At 34.9% G+C, this 21671-nt stretch overlaps 1 protein-coding gene across 1 annotated transcript in view; it reads right to left on the bottom strand.

Annotated features, from left to right (window-relative positions):
- agps (alkylglycerone phosphate synthase) overlaps positions 1-21671 on the bottom strand; it is a 261105-nt gene that overhangs the window by 47180 nt on the left and 192254 nt on the right. Inside the window, exons 12-16 of the mRNA XM_039757713.1 lie at positions 16437-16488; positions 14436-14512; positions 14143-14255; positions 7138-7207; positions 6529-6590 (exon numbers count right to left, since the gene is read on the bottom strand). Of these exons, the coding sequence (XP_039613647.1) occupies positions 6529-6590; positions 7138-7207; positions 14143-14255; positions 14436-14512; positions 16437-16488 (374 nt within the window). The remainder of the gene's footprint in view (positions 1-6528; positions 6591-7137; positions 7208-14142; positions 14256-14435; positions 14513-16436; positions 16489-21671) is intronic.

The following is a 21671-nucleotide window of genomic DNA, read 5'->3' as shown; positions in this document are numbered from 1 at the left end:
TCCCTTTTCTTTTCTAGCTTTTTAACACACTACTTCTCGCTGCGATACGGGTATATATATATATATATATATATAATCCCGATCTACATACTCGAATAATGGATACTTTATTCGCCATCAATGATTGTTTTGGTAAAGCCATACTCAGTGTATTCATTAGATGAACGGTAAAAAAGTAAGAGCGAGGGAGGATGACTTATTGAGGCATGCAGGCTGTAGTGCGTCAACTCTATCTGAATTGCGCGATCACATTTGAAAAATATATCTTTTCAAGTTCTATTTAGTCCATATGTGTCAAACTCAAGGGCAGGGGCCACATCCGCCCGGCGTAATTATATCCGCCCGAGATCATTTTATATACTGTATTATTGTTATTAAAGCCCGGTATATGAAGCGCTGGTAACACAATAAACTACAGATCCCATAATGCAGCGCTTCAGCTGCCTTGCCAACACTTACCGCGTTAATCAAGTCTACCTTATGATGCTGCAAGTTATTGCGGCTAGCTCACACGATGCTGAAGAGAAAAGTTGATTCTGAAAATAGAGCCTTTAAAACCGATGGGAGGCTGAGTATATGTTTACTGAACCCGTGTGTCTCATTTGTGGAGCTAATGTGGCTGTAATTACAGAATTTAATCTAAGACGGCACTATGAGACAAAACATCAGGGTAACCTGAATGCAATGCAGAAGATACAGAAAGCAGATAATTAAATAAGAATCTGACACTTCAGCGGACGTTTTTACCCGTGCACAATCACAAAGTGATTTCAAGTGAAGCTGCTTTTATGGGAGACACAAATGCACCAGTTCACCTTGCCCCACTTTCCCTGTTGCCAAGTAATGTTAAACCAAGTCGTCACTACGGTGTTCCCAAATCGCACTTTGCTGATAAACTGAGCGCACTGAGTTTGCACGGCGCTTTGGTGACTTTGAAGAACAAAAAGTCCGTCTACATGCGGCTCGAACCTTGTGCATGTTTGGTAGCACATATCTGTGTGAGAAGCTCTTCTCAGTGATAAAGACTAACAAAACAGCACACAGGAGTCGCCTCACTGATGAGCACCTGCAATCCATCCTGAGAATCTCCACAACACAGAACCTCACACCAAACAGAAACGAACCTGTGGCCAAAAAGATGCCAGGCGTCCAGCTCTAAAATGACATATGAGCAAAGACAACTGAATGATTTGATTTGTTATTGCTGAAAGGAACACATTTTATTTATATTTCCAGGTTTTGTTATGCAGCATGTTCATATTTGAATTTGTATAATTTTGACAGGATATATTTTTATGGAGAGCAAAATCTTTTGGGATATTTAAAATCTAAGTTTATTTTTATATAAAATTACATAAGAGTAAAGAAATTTGAATGTTTGTTCTTTTAACGTTTACTTTATTTCTAACTTGTATAATTTAGACAGGATATATTTTTATGGAGAGCAAAATATTATAAGTTGTTTAAGGTTTGAGTTGATTTATTCAGAATAATATTCCTGTCTGTTTTACCATTCCTACCAAAGATATTTCTGTCGACTAAATAAAAATTCCTTCTATTTAAAAATTTAAATAGAACTTGAACAAATACGATAGTTCATAATATCCACGCAGACTTGCACGTAAGAGCATGTATGTATATGTATATATATGTTTATATATATGTGTGTGTATGTATGTATATATATATATATGTATTTGTGTGTATATATGTGTGTGTATGTATTTATGTGTGTGTGTATATATATATATATATATATATATATATATATATATATATGTATATATATATATATATGACAACAACACTCATCACTCACAACAGTGACAAAACAATTACATTGACAATCATGTTACGTTATTTTCAAAATGTTTCCTTTTCTTTTCATTGCTTCTTTAACACACTACTTCTCGCTGCAAGCTGGTATTTTGCTAGTATATATATATATATATATATATATATATATATATATATATATATATATATATACATATACATATACATATAAATATATATACATACATATTTTTTTTTACAATCTATGTCTTGTTTTTTTTTTATCTCAGGTGATTCTGATAAGTATCTTTAATTAACACATCAAAGGCTTTCACGTTATGCTACTGTATTCACTACCTGCATTTTCCCTTTTATTGACACTATTACCCACCAAATGTTGATCTTCATTTGGGTTTAATACTGAAGCCAGAAAGCACTTTCTTAAACAAAGAGTTGAGGGACTCTGGAACAAATTACTGAGACAGGTATTTGAAGCAGAAACCTTGACAAGACAGAGATAGGAGGAGAGGAGGAAGATAAAGACAGTGGAAGTGAGGGTAAGAACTTTGAATATTGGAAGTATGACTAGTTAGGGGAGAGAGGTAGCTGATGTGATGAAGGGAAGGAAGGTTGACATATTGTGCGTGCAAAAGACTAAATGAAAGGGACGCAAGACCAGGTGGACCGGAGGTGGGGTCAAATTTTTCTATCTTGGTGTGGATGGGAGGAGAAATTGAGTAGGGCTTATCCTGAAGGAACAGTATGTCAAGAGTGTTTTGAAGGTGAACACAGCGTCAGACAGAGTGATGATTCTGAAGATGGAAGCTGAAGGTGTGATGATGAATGTTTTTAGTGTATATGCCCAGCAAGTTGGGTGTGTGATGGATGAGAAAGAAGATTTCTGGAATGAGTTGGTTGAAATGGTGGAGAGTGTACCCAAGGGAGAGAGAGTGGCGACTGGAGCACATTTCAATATACATGTAGGTGAAGGCAACATAGGAGATGAGGAAGTGATGGGTAGGTATGGTGTCAAGGAGAGGGATGCAAAAGGTCAGATGGTAGTGTATTTTGCAAAAAGGGTGGGCATGGCTGTGGTGAATACGTATATTAAAAAGAGAGGGGAACACAGTGTGACGTACAAAAGTGGAGGAAGATGCACACAGGTAAATTATATCGTATGCAGGAGGGTCTGTCTAAAGGAGACTGAAGACTGCAAACTTATGGCAAGGGAAAGTGTAGTTAGGCAGCATAGGATTGTGGTCTGTAGGATGACGTTGGAGATCAAGAATAGGAGAGTGACGGCAGAGCCAATGATCAAATGGTGGAAGTTGAAAAAGGGAAGACTGCAAGGTTGAGTTCAGGGAGGAGGTAAGACAGGCAATGGGTAGCAGTGAAAAGTTACCAGACAGCTGGGCAACTACAGCAGAAGTAGTAAGGGTGGCAACAAAAAGGGTGCTGGGCGTAACATCTGGACAGAGGGAGGAAAAGGAAACCTGGTGGCGGAAAGGGAAAGTACAGGAGAGTATACAGAGGAAGAGTTTGGCAAAGAAGAAGTGGTGTAGTCAGACAGAAGCAGAAAGTAGACAGGACTACAATGAGATAAGGCGTAAGGTGAAGAGAGAGCTGGCGATGGCTAAAGAAAAGGCAAACGATCAGTTGTATGAGAGGTTGAACACTAAGGAGGGAGAAAAGGACTGGTGGGCTAGACAGAGGGGTCAAGCTGGGAAAGATGTGCAGCAGGTTAGGGTGATAAAGGATAAAGATGGAAACAAACACACAATTGAGGAGAGTGTGTTGAGAAGATGGAAAGAGTACTTTGAGAGGCTGATGAATGAACGGAATCAGAGAGAGAGAGAGAAGGTTGGATGATGTGGAGACTAAAGGGGATGTGTCAAGCTGTAGTAAATAAAGAGGGATACAACTGATGAGTCACAGCATGAAGGTCGGGAAAGAGTAGTGGAAGCTAGGTTAAGAAGGGAGGTGATGATTAGTGTGCAGCAGTGTGGTTTCATGCCAGGAAAGAGCACCACAGAGGGCAATGTTGATGGAGAAGTATAGAGAAGACCAGAAGGAGTTGCACTGTGTCTTTGTGGACCTGGCGAAAGCATATGACAGGGTGGGGAGAGAGGAGCTGTGGTATTGTATGAAGGAGTGGCAGAGAAGTATGTAAGAGTTGTAAAGTATATGTATGAGGGAAGTGTGACAGTAGTGAGGTCTGATGTAGGAGTGATGGATGCATTCAAGGTGTGGTTGGCATTACATCAGGAATCGGCTTTGAACCCTTTCATATTTGCATTGGTGATGGACAGGTTGACAGACGAGATTAGACAGGAATCCCCATGGACTATGATGTTTGCTGATGACATTGTGATTTGTAGCAAGAGTAGGGAGCAGGTTGAAGGTATCCTGGAGAGGAGAGGAATGAAGGTCAGTAGGAACAAGACAGAATACATGTGTGTGAATGAGAAGGAGGTCAGAGGAATGTGAGGATGCAGGGAGTAGAGTTGGCAAAGGTGGATGAAAGAGAAACTGGCCAAAAAACAGGAGGCAGAGTTGGAGGTGGCAGAGTTAAAAATGTTAAGATCTGCTTCGGGTGTGACGAGGATGGGCAAGATTAGAAATGAGGGTATTAGAGGGTCAGCTTAAGTGGGATTGTTGGGAGACAAAAGTCAGAGAGGAGCGATTGTGTTGGTTTGGACATGCGCAGAGAAGAGATGCTAGATATATTGGGGAAAAGATGCTAAGGATGGAGCTGGCAGGTAAGAGGAAAAAAGGAAGGCCTAAGAGGAGGTGTATGGATGTGGTGAGAGAAGACGTGCAGGTGATTGGTGTAACAGAGAATATGGAAAATGATGGCCCGCTGTGGTGACCCCTAACGGAAGCAACTGAAAGAAGAAGAGGAAGAAAACAACATGAATACACTGTTTTGCAATAGGTAGGTAATCTCAAGCTACAGATCAATACTCAATAACATTCTTGGCTTGAAAAGTAATCATATTCAGTAAGTTCTAAGGTGTCTCTTAATAATGGGACTCCAGTAACCACAAGCTCCATCATAAACAGTAAGAGCAGGCTAGTTATTTTTTTTAATGACAAAATATGCTTCACTTTAGATATATACCATGATTGCAAAGAAATAACTCTGGCATGAAAAACACCAAATTTATTCTTTAAAACATTTCACATATAAAAGAACATATCTGAATAACTATTTTTTAAGTCACTATCAGCTAAGATTGATTTTTTTTTTGCCTCTTATTGTAAAAACAAATTCCACACACAGAAAAAATATTTGTAGGTTAAAGCACTAAACACAACCATTTTTATGCATCTCACATCATGTTACAGCCAACAGACGTACACTTTATTAAAATTATAGTATCAAAAATTTAGTCTGCACTGCAACTCTCATGTAAATGGAGGTTTATTCCATCGTCACAGAAAAGAGATTAAAACAAAACAAAATAAAGATACTGTAGTGTCTTCATTGTCCTTTGCCTTGGACAGATACACTGTGATGAACGGATGTTAACCACAGAGCAAAATAGAAACAATATGAAAACATCAACAGACAGAATTGTGTACTATCTACCCACTGTAATAATCCAGACAGTGTGGTGTAATTGATAGGACTGCCGTCTCACAGATCCAACATCCCTCTTATTGTCTACAAGGAACTTGCATGTTTTCTTTGGGTCTTTGTATTTTTCTCCATGTTCTCTTGTTTTCGTGCTGTTCCTCAGACATGATTATTGCATTAAAAGACAAACTCAAAGTGGCTCCAATGTGTGTGAATCGGAAAACTCAATGTAACTGAAGCACTGAAACTACTGGATAACTTTACATGAAACTTTATCATTATAAATTTGGCTTGCAGGTTTAACTAAGGAAACTTACATTTACAATGTCACAACTGTTGACATGTATTCTTGACAACTGGAGCAAGCACAGGTAGACCGGTGGTTTAGGTGACTTACAAAGGATAACATAGAGAGGTAGAGGTAGAAATCAAACCAGCAACCTTGCTATTTAAGGTCCACTGCTTTATACACTACACCCCACTGCCTTGGACACAGCAATTATTTAGGAATAGTTTACAATACTATGCCAAACCAATTCAAACTTTATCATCACTTCACAATAAAAGTTGAGCTCTACACTATTAAAGTTCAACAAGCTTCTTAAACAGTACGAAGATCTGATATTATCTTGATCTGTCAAGGTAAATTATCATTACTAGCACCTAAGAAGAATCATGCACTTATCCAGCAAAATTCAAGTTTCTAGCACAGAAATTCACATACAAATAGATCAGGAGCAGACTACCAGACAAATGAATGGGGGTAAAAAAAGATATCTTAGCCATCTTGTACAACATTGTATACCTTAATGAAGATGATGCTGATGTTAAAAGAAATGCTTATTTTATCCAAACTTAAACCTAAAATAGGGACAAATAATAAACCTGCTACAGATATTAAAAACGAATTATTCAATTATACAACAATATTCCACTAAGACTTTACCTGTAAAAAGTCTCACCGTGAATAGCATATTGTGTCTGTAAATGAATATTATGAAAGGCTAAGTAACAAGTTCAGGATTACTCAATGAACCAGTGTAAAGATATGAGGTTTATATACCAGTAATTTTACTATTTTGATTCCAAGTGCCTTCATTTAAACTATGAGAAAGGCACATAGTTAAGGTCAACACAAAATTACTTTTTTATAATCTTGTATTAAGGTTTACCTGTCCCAAGGCACAGAAGTTTCAAATGATTCTCCTATAACATAGAAATCCATTCCCAGATCCTAGGAAATGCAAATTAAACAGGTGTTAAAAGCAATTTAGAAAAATAGTCATATTTAAAGCATGTGTTCAAACATGATATTTTTGCTAAAATTAAATTTCTGAAATGGTTCTAATTCAGTATAAAAATTTACTGTACAATAGAAAGAGCTATTTTGGTTGAACGTTAGAGGAAAAAATAAAAAAAAAAACTGACACTTCACATGAATTGAGAAAGTATTTTAACACAAAATATATGAGTATACAATTTCCAAACCACAGCACATCAACAAGTCACAACTAGTTTTTCTGTTATTTTAACTAATAAATAAAAAAACTGAAGTGCACAGTTCTCAAAAATATATTTATTCAATCACATTTATTTACAATTTAACAAGACATTATTTGAATTTTACAAATTTTGAGAAAAATACTCCACTGTATAACACAATAAAATAAAAAAAATTATTACTATTTGCTTTTACAAGTTTTATGCTTTCTTTTTGTTTCTCTGATCCATCACACATACAATAAGTCCGAAATTCAAAAATGAGCTCTTGTGGACCTTACCCGGAGGTATGCGATGACAAATGTTAACATATAACCCCTTTGCCCATTGTCTTCGCCAGCTGCAAGGCCCCTGAAATTAAATAATATGGTTAATATTTAACTATTTTCATTCTCTGAACCTTCTTTGCCACCCTCTTGTGTAACACAGCTGTCTTCATGTCTAATCGAAATAACCAATAACACAAAAGGAATCAATAGTTAGCCCTTCAATATATTTATACAAATTGCCACTGTTATAAATCACTAGCAAGTGTTCAATAGCCCAACATTTACATATGGCAGAAAATTCAATTATAAAAGGAAGAAATAAATTGTATTTTGTTTGGACCATATAACTTAACATATTAATTGATTCTTTTTAGTCCCTTGTTAAATCAAATGGATTCTGGAATCAAATGCTAGCTTTTGGCATGTTCAAATTTTAGTAGTTGGTTAGATAAAAATTTTCATACATATTTATTTCTGTAACAATGCCCAGATCTGAAATTATGAATAAGATAGGTTTGCCTCTCAATAAAAACAAAACTTCTTTTGTAACCGTTTGTCTTTTAACATTCTGGCTTTGGTGCAGACTATGGTTAGGTGATCAACTCCCTTATAGTAAACCAACTGATGAGCCTTCAGACAAATGGTTCAAACTATACAAGCCTTTAACAATTCAAACAAGAAAGTAACATCCTGTGCTAACAGACACATATTAATAATATAAAATGTAGTAGTTTTAAGTGCATTTTCTGAGCTTTAATTTTTATTAAACATTTTTTACAAGGGTCACAAGCTCCTGGTAAATACCATTTTAAAACTGAATTACTGATCATTTTTCTTAAAGACAATTGATTATGTCATTTTCATAGTGGGTTATAGAAACATGTTTCTTTGCTGAAATCTGATCTGTACACTGGTTAATATCAGACCGTTATTTTCAAGTACTGATATGTCAGTAAACCATGGAACCTAGGCATTACTTGATGCATTACACATCAGTGTAGTAACCCCTGATGAGAGCTAACAGACAGATGCAGCATCTGTAATAATAATGACACCAGACCAAGCAATAGGTAGTGCTGTGCTGAGAGCAAAAAATCTAGACTCTAAGCCCCAAGGTCCAGTTCTGCCTCTGATTCATTCTGCGTAACTAAGAAAGCAATTTTAACCTTCATGTGCTCCGACTGTATTCAAGCAAAACAAAAAATCCTACTATATCTGTAAAGTACCTATAGAAAGGCACTATATAGAATACTGATTGTTTCTTTGGGTGTATGGGTGATAATAAGACACATTCAGCATTCAATTTCCTGGTCAGCCTATCTCCACATTTTTACCTATGGTCATATACTAAAAGCATATAATTGATGGTGCAAGTGGCTGTTAGGTTCTTTCGTAGGGCAGTGGAAATTATCTGCCCTCTTATAGATAGAGAAGCTTCTGGAATAGAGCCTTTTCATATTAAGAAGTGTGGAAGTAGTTTAGACATATAGAGATGAAATGTGCAGGGCAAGACACACGGGAGGAGATCACTGTATAGATGATCTGGGAGTGCCCAGTTATTCCTAAGTGAAGTTGGAAAATGTTGATGGGGACAGAAAATAACACTCAGGACTTCTCACCTGTTAACAATTTCACCCTCATCACCTCAAGCAGTATGGGAAATGAGATTAAATAAAACTAAGATTAATCATTAATAATTAATTTGACTGTCTCCACAATAGCTGTTGTTTAGTCCAATTTATACACTATGAAATAAACAGAGGGCTATTGAAGAAAATATTGGATTGTCTAGTGCTTAGGCCTATGATGAACAATGAATACAGCCAGTGTTAAATCATTAAGATAAATATTTGAATAATACATTCTAGAATAATACACGCTATTAAGACCCTCACACATGGCTCATTTAAAGAAGCCTCTTTACAGTTTAACCATCTAGCAAAATGTATTTAAAAATCAATTTAGTTTCTCTATACTTACTGTATATTTAATGATTTCAAAACTTCTTTGGAAGTGACAGGTAAATAATTTTTCAAACTTCATAGGGTTAAGACAGATTCAGATGTACATGAATGTTTTAAACATAAAAACAAAATTGTGCTTTTCATCTATTTCTTTAAAAAACCGCAAGCCTCTTGTGTGCTAAGAAAACCAACTTATGAATTGTTAACTGGTCTTAAAAAAAGAAACTCCAAAGAAATATGTGAAAGTAGATCATTTTAAATGAAAGAGAAATGCGGTTCTATACACATAAGAGAAAAAATGCTTGTGAGAATAATTTATCCAATCTCCAAAATTTCTACTTCCATTATTCAACTTTAACACCTAATACAACTTAACATTATTAAACCTACTTAATCTAATTCAGGGACCCACAGCCTATCCTGGGCACAAGATAGAAAATAGTCCATTGCAAGGCCCGTTCATACTTGTACTCTTACTCACACAGGGCCAATATAGAAGCATCAATTAGCCTAACATTCCCGTCAATGAGATGTGGGAGGGAAACCCACACAGACATGGGAAGAATGGACATACTCCACATGGACTACAACTGGGCTGTAGTAGGTTTGTACTCTAAAACACTACATCAAAATTTGATTAATTTTAATCTAAGATTTCTGAATGCGTGTTTCGTTCTGTTTTGTTTACTCTTCATGACAAGGTTTCTAAGAGTTTGATTTGTTCTCTTCCAAATTAAAGACTCGCCTACACTGAACACTTTCAATATTAATTTGGTCTAGATTCCTATATTTTCTTTTCTCAAAGGTAAGAGGTTGGGTGTCATCTTAGTGGGTTTCACTGAAAGTCTAAGCATGGCTAGAGATGTTAAATAGTGGTTTGTGAACCAATGGCATGCAACAGATAAGCAAACTTATAAAAGTTTCAACACACTAGGACCAGAGATCTGAGCCTGCAGAGTGAATCTTACAGACCCTAATGTCACCATGCCTCCACACTGCTCACCCCTTAGCCTGGGAAAGAAAGACGGATAATTTGGGAATGTCACCAGGCCCAGATCTAGAGAGTACTCATCTGATCTGATGGAGATGAAATGTATGATGAAAAATCACAAGTCACTATACAATTTAATAGTTTTCAAAAATATTATACATTTCTCTGTAAAAGACAAATGAGCAAAAATATATTTTTAAGTGGGGAATAGTAAGAAATCAGTGGATATTTAAAAACAATCCTCAAAACATAAGCAAATAGTATTAAAAAACAAAAGTGTTATGCTAAACCTAAATACTACACATTTATTTTCTGTTTTTATTTTCACATGTGGCTATCCAATACACACTTCATGTTAAAAAAAATAAATATGCATATATTTTCTCAATGTATATTATGATATAGAAAGAATGTAATGCTTTAACTGTAACTAAGTCAGTACTCTATTAAGCTATTTAAATTTTCCACTAGCCCAGATTTGAATCTGGTATTAAACACGCCAGTATTCTAATAGCTCCTTGTCAGTGGCATCACTACGTCTAATGATTTGTGCTCAGTTCTAGTAAATTCTCATTAGCATTTTCAAGATAAGAGTGGTAAAAAGAGATGGGGTGGGGCAAAAAGAACCTGAAAGAGGACTTATTTCCACCATGGTCTGTATTGATCTATATCATAATCAATCAAATTAGACAGACAAAACCCACCCTCCATTAATCAGGCTGTTCACAGAGTGAGATGTTGTTTTGTTTCTTTCTAACAGTACAAAACAACTAGTGACAAGAGGAGGCCTACAGGTAATTTATCAAACTTTTCTTTATATCCCAATTTCCTTTTACTGGCATACAATTGCACATTTTTGGAATTCGTTTTTCTTCATTTTATTGTTTCTGATATAGACTATAGATTATGAAACAATTTTACCATTTGCTCAAAGTAAAATGTATGAAGACAGAATTGCACAATTATAGTTATTCATAAAGGAAAAATTTTTATCATGCTAAAGAAAAATATATATAGTAAATCTAGTTGTGTTTTGGATCTTAGGCATGGCAAACATATACGATTCTATATTTACTAAAAATATTATTTACTTTATACTTCTCAAGCTGTCTCAAAATGTTGCAAAATATTTGTACGTTTATAGTTTATTTCAAATATTTATTTACTTAACTAATAAGATCATGCATTTGAGGAATCCAAATTAATCTGTACTTTTCCAACATGCAATCTCCACTAAAATAAGGCCATTTTCAGCATACTCATAACACAGAGGATTTTAAGCATCTGCTCGGATGAGAAGGAATGTCTTCTTTTTGATTTTTCCTATAAAACAAAACCTAATTTCAAAATATATGCTTATTTTCTAAAATCTTTTCGTAGAAAGAGTGGTGATGACAACATCTTGAGCTGGAGAGATAATAGCTGCTCCTAGTTGATGAAGCCTTTCCCTCTGCTGACAATATCGCCTTAAAGATGATTCCTCATAAAAGAATAGCAAACCTGAGTTATCTTCATTAGAGACACTCCTGGCAAACATGCCCCAACAGTCAAGTCTTCTCTCAAAATCATAAAAATTTCTACTTCACTATGGTGGGCGATATAATTAGGAAGTAGGTCTGAATGACCATACCTATGTAGGTTCATCAACTTTTAACCTTATCTCTATTCCTCTCCCACACACGTGTTTAATTTATTTTGTCAGATATCTGGATGCACCATTCAAAAAGAAATTAAATTATTCACAAAATGGAGTTAGTTAAGGGCAGAGAATAGATGCAGAAGGGAAAAAGTAAAGGTTATTCCCACCCAAAAGAACAAAAAACAAAGGTAAGGCACACAACACTTCACCTGTTTAGCCTTCATCATGGCCAAAATGTTGCATCTCTAAGAATTTTTACTTTTTTCACCATGAAAATAAACTTTACCTTTTGTAATTACGAAGTACAGCATTATGTCATTATATTGAAAATGAAAGAAAGAAAACTCACAAATTCTACTTTTTCTTTAAATAACACTGATTCATTATATTAATACATTGTCCTTCTTCAGTTTCCAGATTAATTAATTCCAGATACATGCTGCTTAATTTTCCAGTGGGCATCTATTGTAAACGTAAGTAATCTGGATGTGTACCTCCGAAGGACCTGTAATGGACCAGCATTACATCCAATGCTGGTTCCTACTTTGTGCATAGTGCTGTCAGGATAGGCTCCTGCCCCTTCAGCCCAGAACTGGAGCAAGCCGAATTAAGAAGATTATTATCCTGTGAGTATGTATTTTTAGTATATACTGCACAATATTACCCATTTATTTGCAACATTATGTTTTGTATTACATTTTCATGATGGTAACTAAAACTGAATTGATGTAAGTTGTATAATAAAGATTTTTATTTTTAACATTTCCGTGACTTTTTGAGCCCCCTCTCGTATATCCTCTTATCTGTATATATGAGTAATGATGAAACTATCATTATCATGGATCATAAGCCACTAAGTATGGATATAGCCATGTACAGACCAATCTCTCCAAAAAGATTTGTGGTATTAAAATCCACTCATATTTTTTATATCAAAAAATATTTTAAATATGTGTTTACAGGAAGGTTTCTTTCATTAAGACTTTCTTCAGTCTAGACTTTACAAGTGCAACTCAGTGGAAATCTCCAAAGGAATACATGAGGCAAAATAAAATGCTAAAACCGACAGATTCTGCATCAAAAATTGAAAAGAAATATACAGAAATGCCCAGTTTTGATTATTTATAGAAATTGGCTTGTACTTCTGATCTTGACAAAAAATACTGAAAGGCTAAATTATTTTAAGATTTTTCACAGCATCAATGCAAAGAAAAGAAATGTAAGACTTTAGTAGCTTCTGTTTTATGTATTTGATGTAATAACTTCAGTATGAAAATAAATACTTGACAAATAAAAAAAGCAAGTTCCCCATGGGATTAATAAAGTCTAATCTAAATTGATAAAGTAGATTAAATAAATAAGCTATTTATGAATTATTACACATTACTGTACACTTCTTTGAATCCGTGAATAACTTTGCCCTAGTAAACCGGCTCTGACATTATTTATGTCTTGAGAAGCCTGATGAAATGCACAACTATGAAAAACATTTTGTCTGCCTTCCATATTAAATACAATCCAATAATTTACAGATCTTATAGACCCATTTCCTTTTGAAACCCCGTTCCAATGCCCTAGGAAAATTGCTTGACAATTGTCTACAAAATACTCTGTCCCTATTATTTTACTGGACTACAAAGGTTACCAACAGCATATATTTTTTCCTTAATCATATGACTATAAACTTTTCAGTTGTTTATTCTTCAACACTCTACTGTATTTATATCTACTGTCTTTAGTGCATCTCAAAATGTGATTCATGTTACTTTTGGTCAATAAAGTGAAAAAAGATCAAAGTAGCTTAAGTTAAAGAAAATTTATGGAAAATTCTACAAGAGGTTTTGGAAGATCTGATAACAGGACTACTTGGGAAATGATACATATATAGAGTACATACACATCTTTTTTGTGTTCTAATTGAGGCCAAACATAATACTAACTATTTGAAAAAACACAAGACATTCTTGTTACTTTACCGGGTATCAATCTAATGTCATACCATGTTTTGTTAAGCAAATAAACACTGAAGTGATGAAAGTAATTCTCTTGGCTGTCCTAAGACTTATATTTTTATATATTTTCCAGATTACACGAAGAGTCATTTCTGATACAGTGTTATTCTTAGCAGACTAGTTTAAATGGCTATGATTTCCCCTTTCAAAAGCAGCAGATGAAACTAAAATGCATTTAGTAATACAGCACTGCATCTATAAAGTCTTGTGGGATAGAGTTCAATATACAAAAATAAAGGCTGGATCTTTATGTGTGAGAGCACACAGCAGCAAGGATGACAAAAAACAAGATTAAACAGAAAAGCATTTGTAAATATTTTTAAAGGTGTTTTTTTTTTTTTTTAATTTATACTGCCCCAAAACTTTTTGAAGAAGTGGAATAATGATATTTAGAAACTGAAATATATTTACCCAAATTTAGCAGCAATGTCATAAACTTGCTTTTCATGTTGCAGAACCTTCTCTCTGTCTCCTTCAAAAAGTAATGTAGCTACACATAACTGGTTAGGGTCAAAACCTTTAAACTGGAGAAAAGAGGAAAACATAAAGGGAGAAAAACTTTATATTATATATATATATCCTAAAATAACTGCTGTGCTTTTAAATTCATATCAATTAATTTGTTGCCAAAACTTCAGTCCAGTGCAATTTCAAAACCTTTATTAAGCAATCAAAATTTACTTCATTTTAGCATAACTAATTACCTTGGTAATGTAAAATTTTTTTAATCCATCCAAAAATGAGGTAAAGATTGAAGCTACTTGGGGCTTCAAAGCATGGCCTGGAGAATAAGGAATATAAGAACAGATACAATAAATAAAAGTCAGAATGAACAATATTTATTCTTATTTTAAATCAAGGTTATACCCGTTCCCCACGTTAGCCCCTCATCATTTTAAAAGGAGCTTTGAAATTTTCAGGACCTGTCAGTGATAAAAATCAGTTCAGAATTATGAATGATCACTTGCATTTCAAATCTCAAGTTGTAAGAAGTACGAATGAATACTTGGTTTAGTGATAAAATAAGTAGATGGATGAGATACTCAACCAACACAGCTCTTAGCTAAGTAACTGAATATGAATGTTATTCCGATATGTAAGAAGAGTTAATGTTCTATATCATCACAGCATTGATTATTAACCTATCTATTATAAGGTCCCAACACATTTTAGGGTTTATGGGGTGAACAGTATTACATAAATTTCAGGAACCACAAAAGATGCCAGTTTATCGCAGACATCATTCAAGAGGCTGCTGTACTGTCAAGGCATTCACCATTTACACAGAGTAGTAGAATTTTACGTTAGTAAGACTTCAATCCTTTTATTTATTTTTCAACTCACTGCAATGAAGAACTGACAGTTTAAACAATTACATAATGTTTTGGAAAGTGGTAGTATCAGATAAAGTTTTATCAATCTTTCTTATTTTACAAATTTTTCACACAATTATTTTTGTTGGAACTAAAACTATAAATATTCATTAAAGTAAATTAGTGCTGCCATCTTAGTTAACAAAACATTAATTTGCAAAGGCATGTTTTATCAATATGCAATATTTATGCATAACATGGGTAAAACCATTACATGAATTGTCTTAATTATAGAAGCCCCAAAGTCCTTAACATCTGACATCTATTAAATCTATTATTTTCCATTATTCTACCTTGAAGCTAGCAATAGATCTATAACTGGATTCATTCTCATAAACTTGGTTGTATTCAGCTGGCCAATTAAAACTGGAACATTATTCAAAAACACTGGAAATTTATAGCAAAGGCCAAAATAATTTAGAAGGGACAGCAAAAATTAACAGACTTTGTACTTAAAGTTATTGTGTGATCTTTACTCTTAATGCTAAGCGAGAGAGAGCGAGAGATGAACAGTCTCTGGGGTTTCAGCTAAGAAGTGCAAAGAACATAGAAATCTTGAAATTCAGTACATTAAAAGTAATGAGATCCCATGGGAAGAAAGCATCTTCTCAGTACATCCTGTATTCAACTGTAGGCCTTCTATTTAAGAGAATTTCTAATATTCACCTTAAAAGCATTAAAACCCAGTAAGAAAACTAAATGTAAATCTATAAGAGGTTTGCAAATGCAAATGTATATAACTGGATTTATTCTAAAAAGCATTAAAGCCCAGTGAGAAAACAAAATGTAAATCTATAAGAGGTTGTTCAATGCAAATGTATATAACTGGATTTATTCTATCTCCTAATATAATTGTGAACTGTACTCTTATTCGCTTTGTAAAGTGCCTTGTGGTTGTATTCTATGTGAAGTGCACTGTTGTCATAAGATCTAACTGATTGAACTGATTTAACCTCTTTCACATAATGCAAAATTACAAAACAGGCTAACTGTCAAAATCAAACTGATTTAAGATTTCCTTCTAAACAGGTTTAATTTAACTACCTTACTTTTCCACTAAGACAGATCATTTCTAAATCAAAACAAATTTACAATAAGCTGTTCTCAGCATTGTGTTACTTCAGTGACACTAGAACACAGTGTATTTTCATCTTTAAAATATTTCTACATTTTTAAAATAAATTGCATACTTTCCAAGCAATACACAATTTCAAACATTAATGAAACATAAATGGCACTCAGCGCATTGGAAAAGAAAAATATGTGGATGTAATATTAATTTAGAAAAGCATATTTACAGATAAAAACAACACTAACACAAACAGGCCTTACCAAACTGAAACTGAGCATTGTCCATAAGTCGAATGGATGCAGGTGCACATCTCTGTTGGAGCCAGAAAAAAAAAAATAATACTCAATTAATGAATTTCAACTCTAAGGTACTCTAATTGGCAGCAAAGTGTTATATTATTTTTCTTCTTTAATCAGTCACCAAGGTATTTGTTCAATGTTTAATGTGTTCTCTTTTTGAAGGAAAGACACACCATACAGAACTTAAAGTGCTAAAATCCACTGCATTTATATGACATATGTTCAGAAATCATAATTAAATACATAATTTAAAAGCAAGATGAGGTTTCATGAACAGCAATGTTTTGACTCTGTTGAAAGGCAAAATAAAAAGCACTTTCATTAATCTATGTTTTTTTATTTATGATCTTTGTGACATATGATTTATTTTCCCTAAGGAGCATTTTTCTGCACTTTCTTATGATTTGCATTCTATGGCTGTCATGATGTAATTTCAGTATCACAACAGCAAAGACACTTTTTTTTTTTTTTACACATTACACTCAAAGCTAACTAAATAGAACAGGGTGAAGAGTGCTGAGAACAAAAGAAGTGAAGCAGATGTTGAAATAAGACAAAAAGAAAAAAAAAATAACAACCTGAGGGTTGCAATTAAATGAGAACAGTACCTGTCTCTAAATCAACAATCAAACAGAACTCAATGCAATTAAGTTAAGGATTCAAGTAAGCATGGGAACTTTTGTAATACAAAATACTGGCAATACAATAAATCAACAATCAAATAGAACTCAATGCAATTAAGTTTAGGATGCATGTAAGCATGGGACAAAATTCCATTACATCAACTTTTGTGATACAGAATACTGGCAATACAAAACTCTGAAATGTATCATATATTGTGTGGCATTACCACATGACCAAAATGAAACACAAAAGCAAACAAAAAAGTATTTTCGTAGACAGCAGGTAATTTAAAAATTTGATAGAAAAACTAGAACTAAGGTATAACACAACAAACTGACTGCTCTTGGGCAGAACTGCTTATCACCATCTGTATGATTATGGGAAAGTACAAGTTGTCAGTGCACAACATGGACATCACTGCATGTGAAAGTAGGCTGGAACTGCAGGCTAAGCATTTCATGTGCACACACACTTAACTTTTGATAGATTTTTATACGGAAGAATTATACAGCAGTGGATCTTGTATTACTCTCAACAGCAGTCCTCTAGTATGCTGGAAAGACAAAACAGCCAAAATACCAATGCTTGCTTTTCTGGTTAAATTGCATGATTTGCATGGGCTAATCAGCATGAAACATACTTTGTGTTACTGCAGGGCAAATATTTCTCTATATATTACAATAAAAAAATCCTGGGACAAGACGAAACGTGACTTTTTTAGAGTGATACTTTCATATCTCATGAGACAAGGATTTGTGCCAAGACATTTAACCATGCCCGGGGCCGAAAATAAAAGACAAAGAGTAGATGACAAAGTAGAACGTTGTAAAGAATTCAAAAATGTTGGTGCAATGCAAATGCGGAGCAGGTTATAGATAATGAAAGTACTAAAATTCAAAAGTCTCAAAAAATAGAAAAGATCGCATTAGGTCAAACAAACGGAAATTATTACTCTGTAAAATAACAGAACAGTGAAAAGAGATCAAATATATTGTTTGGATTTAAACTTTAAGTCCGAGACTTGTAGATTGTCTAATTTGTGTTGCAATCAGGGAAAAGTAGTGTTTCTCACCAATGAAGAGGCATATCCGTGAACATTAAAAGATTTGTTGTTTGGTGAAAGTGAAATCTACATATGCGAGCAGCAGAGACGCAAAGTGGCAGGTGTGTAGCACAGGCCAGGGGTTTAGCGAGCAAAGCAAGCAGGGGGCGAAGCCCCTAGTTAATTTAAAAATTGGGCACGGATTTGAATTCACTTTGCATTGTTTTGATTTATAAATGTCAAATAATAGGCAACTCTCAAAATGCAGTACATTTTTTAAAAGTAAATTTCATACTGTGGGTATTTTGTATCGTGAAGCATAATTTTGCAATATGAATTGCATTGTAAGAGAAGTATATTATCTCCTTCCTAGTTGCAACAATAAAAAAATCACTGACATCAAGACACTGAAAGTAACTGCTACAATTTGCCCAAGCTCCCATTTGGGAGGTGGTTATGATGATGCCACGGGCCGTGAGGTTCTTCATAAAATCAGTGGCACCTTAATAAACCTAAGACATAGTTGCAGGCAACTATCTAATTAATGTCCTAATAATTTCTAAGTCAAAACTCAGGTACTTCATATGGAAGAGTGTAATGTACAATTGATACAACAGATAGCAGACAACCCCACAGGTAACAGAAATGGCTATATATATATATATATATATATATATATATATGCAGTAATCCCTCCTCGATCATGGGGGTTGCGTTCCAGAACCCCCCGCAATAGGTGAAAATCCGCGAAGTAGAAACCATATGTTTGTATGGTTATTTTTATATATTTTAAGCCCTTATAAACTGTCCAACACAGTTAACATTATTAGAGCCCTCTAGACATAAAATAACACCCTTTAGTCAAAAGTTTAAACTGTGCTCCATGACAAGACAGAGATGGCAGTTCTTTCTCACAATTAAAAGAATGCAAATATATCTTCTCTTCAAAGGAGCGCCGTCAGGAGCAGAGAATGTCAGAGAGAGAGAGACAGCGTGACAGAAAAGCAAACAATTAAAAAATTAATACGTGCTGTTGGGCTTTTAAGTATGCCCACCGCGATAAAGCAACCGCAAAGAAGGAAGCAATGTGAAGGTAGTCTTTCGGCATTGTTTAGAGTAGTGTCTGTATCATCTAGGCAAACAGCCTCTGTCCAAACAGCCCCTCTGCTCACACCCCCTCCGTCAGGAGTAGATAATGTCAGAGAGAGTGAGAGAGACTGAGAAAAGCAAACAATCAAGCACCGCTCGGGAAGCACATCGTATATCATTGAGGAGTTTTATTTAATACGTAATACATGTGTGTCGCATCATCACACCTCCCACGTAATCACGTCAAATGACTGTGAACGCAGTACATAGAAAACAAGGAAGAGCTCCAAAGAGCACTGAAGAAAAAATGCATACAAGCATATTCATAAGTGCAGCTACTGCGGAAACAAAGCACGGTGTTTAAATTAAGTTTATAGACACGGTCCCGCTGCATTTGTCATACCTAGCACGAATACCATATTCGCAAGATACAAGTTTAATGAGAAGACACGAGGTATAAACGAGACTTTGAATCACTTTGTAACGGAGTTAAAATTGCTGTAGCGAGAAACTTTGAAGTGCCGGGTCTTAGCTAACATTAAATAAAGCCGTGGACATCACAACATCACACAAGAGAGCAGCTCACGTGAACTGACTGAACGCAGTACCAGTAATCACTTCCATGCATCAAACCTGTTCAAAAAATGCATTACACATTTGACAAGGCAGGAAAAGAATATGCTCCGAGCTGAGCTCCACAGCTAACGCGGTCTTGTGGAAGCAACTTCATCACGCTGACACCAAATACTCACAGAAAAATCCACAAGTTAATACACATGCTGTCTCTAGAGTTTCTCCACACTCTGAATTTATTCCACACATCCCCGTTATACCCTCTGATCTCCCATTTCAATTTAAATGCCTCCAATTTCCAGTAAGGCTCTGCATCGCGATGACAAGTAATAAGTCTCAGGGACAGACCCAACAAAAGGTTGCCATTGATTTAAGGCAAGATTGCTTTTCTCCTGGACAACTATACGTTGCATTCTCAAGAGTGAGCTCGCGCACCTTCGTCATATTACAACAGAGTGCTGAACTGACAACGTGCTATACAAAGAGAACTATAACAATCGTAATACACGAACAATAAAACAGCGGAGAACCCGTGGATTAAATAAAAAGGCTGCTTCCTTGGCGAAGCAAGGAAAAAGGATGGCCTTATATGTCGTTCGTTTATAAAACAGCGGAGAAGCTGTGTAAAGGCTGCCTCACAAAAAAACAGCGGAGCGCCTTATATGAACAGGCAGTCAGCTAAAGAAGGGAATCAATAAATAAGTATAATCATAATAAACGAACAAAAAATAGCGGAGAAGCTGCTGATTAAATAAAGGAAATGGGTACCTGAACAGTAAACTAAGTCTCAAATAGCTACACAATAACTATAACAATCGTACTAAACGAACAATAGAACAGTACAGAACCGCGAAGCAAGGAGAAAGGACGGCCTTATATGGCGATCGTTTATAAAGCAGCAGAGAAGCTGTGTGATGGCAGCTACACAAAAAAACAGCAGAGCGCCACACTCTGAATGTATTCCTCATTTCATTTATCACCGTTATAAGCTCTGATCTCCCATTTCAATTCAAATGCCTCCAATTTCCAGTAAGGCTCTGCTTCGCGATGACAATTAATAAGTCTCAGGGACAGACACAACAAAAGGTTGCCATTGATTTCAGGCAAGATTGCTTTTCTCCTGGACAACTATACGTTGCATTCTCAAGAGTAAACTCGCACAGTTTCGTCATATTACAACCGGAGTGCTGAACTGACAACGTGGTATACAAAGAGATCCATAACAAATAGTTATTGGTATATTTTCCCCTCAGTTTAAAAAGGTTTTCTTTTCTCCTTAATAAAAATTTAAAAGCAGTACTTTGTCGCTGCGAAGCATGGAGATTTTGCTATATAAAGTATATATATATATATATATATATATATATATATATATGTAGATATGTATGTATGTGTATATACTGTATATGTATATATGTATATATATATAGATAGATATATATATATATATATACACACTGTGTGCACAATTATTAGGCAAGTGAGTATTTTAAACCATATCATCATTTTTAATGCGTATATTCCAACTCCAAGCTGTATGTTATTGGATTTAAGCATGTCAGGTGATGTGTATTTGTGTAATGAGGGAGGGTGTGGCATAAGGAGATCAACACCCTATATCAAGGTGTGCAGAATTATTAGGCAGCTAGTTTTCCTCAGGCAAAATGGGCCAAAAAAGAGATTTAACTGACTCTGAAAAGTCAAAAATTGTAAACAGTCTTTCAGAGGGATGCAGCACTTTTGGAATTGCTAAGATATTGGTGTGCGATCACAGAACCATCAAACATTTTGTTGTAAATAGTCAACAGGGTCGCAAGAAACGTGTTGAGAACAAAAGACGCAAATTAGCTGCCAAAGATTTGAGAAGA

The sequence above is a fragment of the Polypterus senegalus genome, chromosome 6 (assembly GCF_016835505.1).
Source record: "Polypterus senegalus isolate Bchr_013 chromosome 6, ASM1683550v1, whole genome shotgun sequence".
Taxonomy (NCBI): domain Eukaryota; kingdom Metazoa; phylum Chordata; class Cladistia; order Polypteriformes; family Polypteridae; genus Polypterus; species Polypterus senegalus.
The sequence above is the reverse complement of the archived record's forward strand: the minus strand, read 5'-3'. Positions and strand labels throughout refer to the sequence as shown.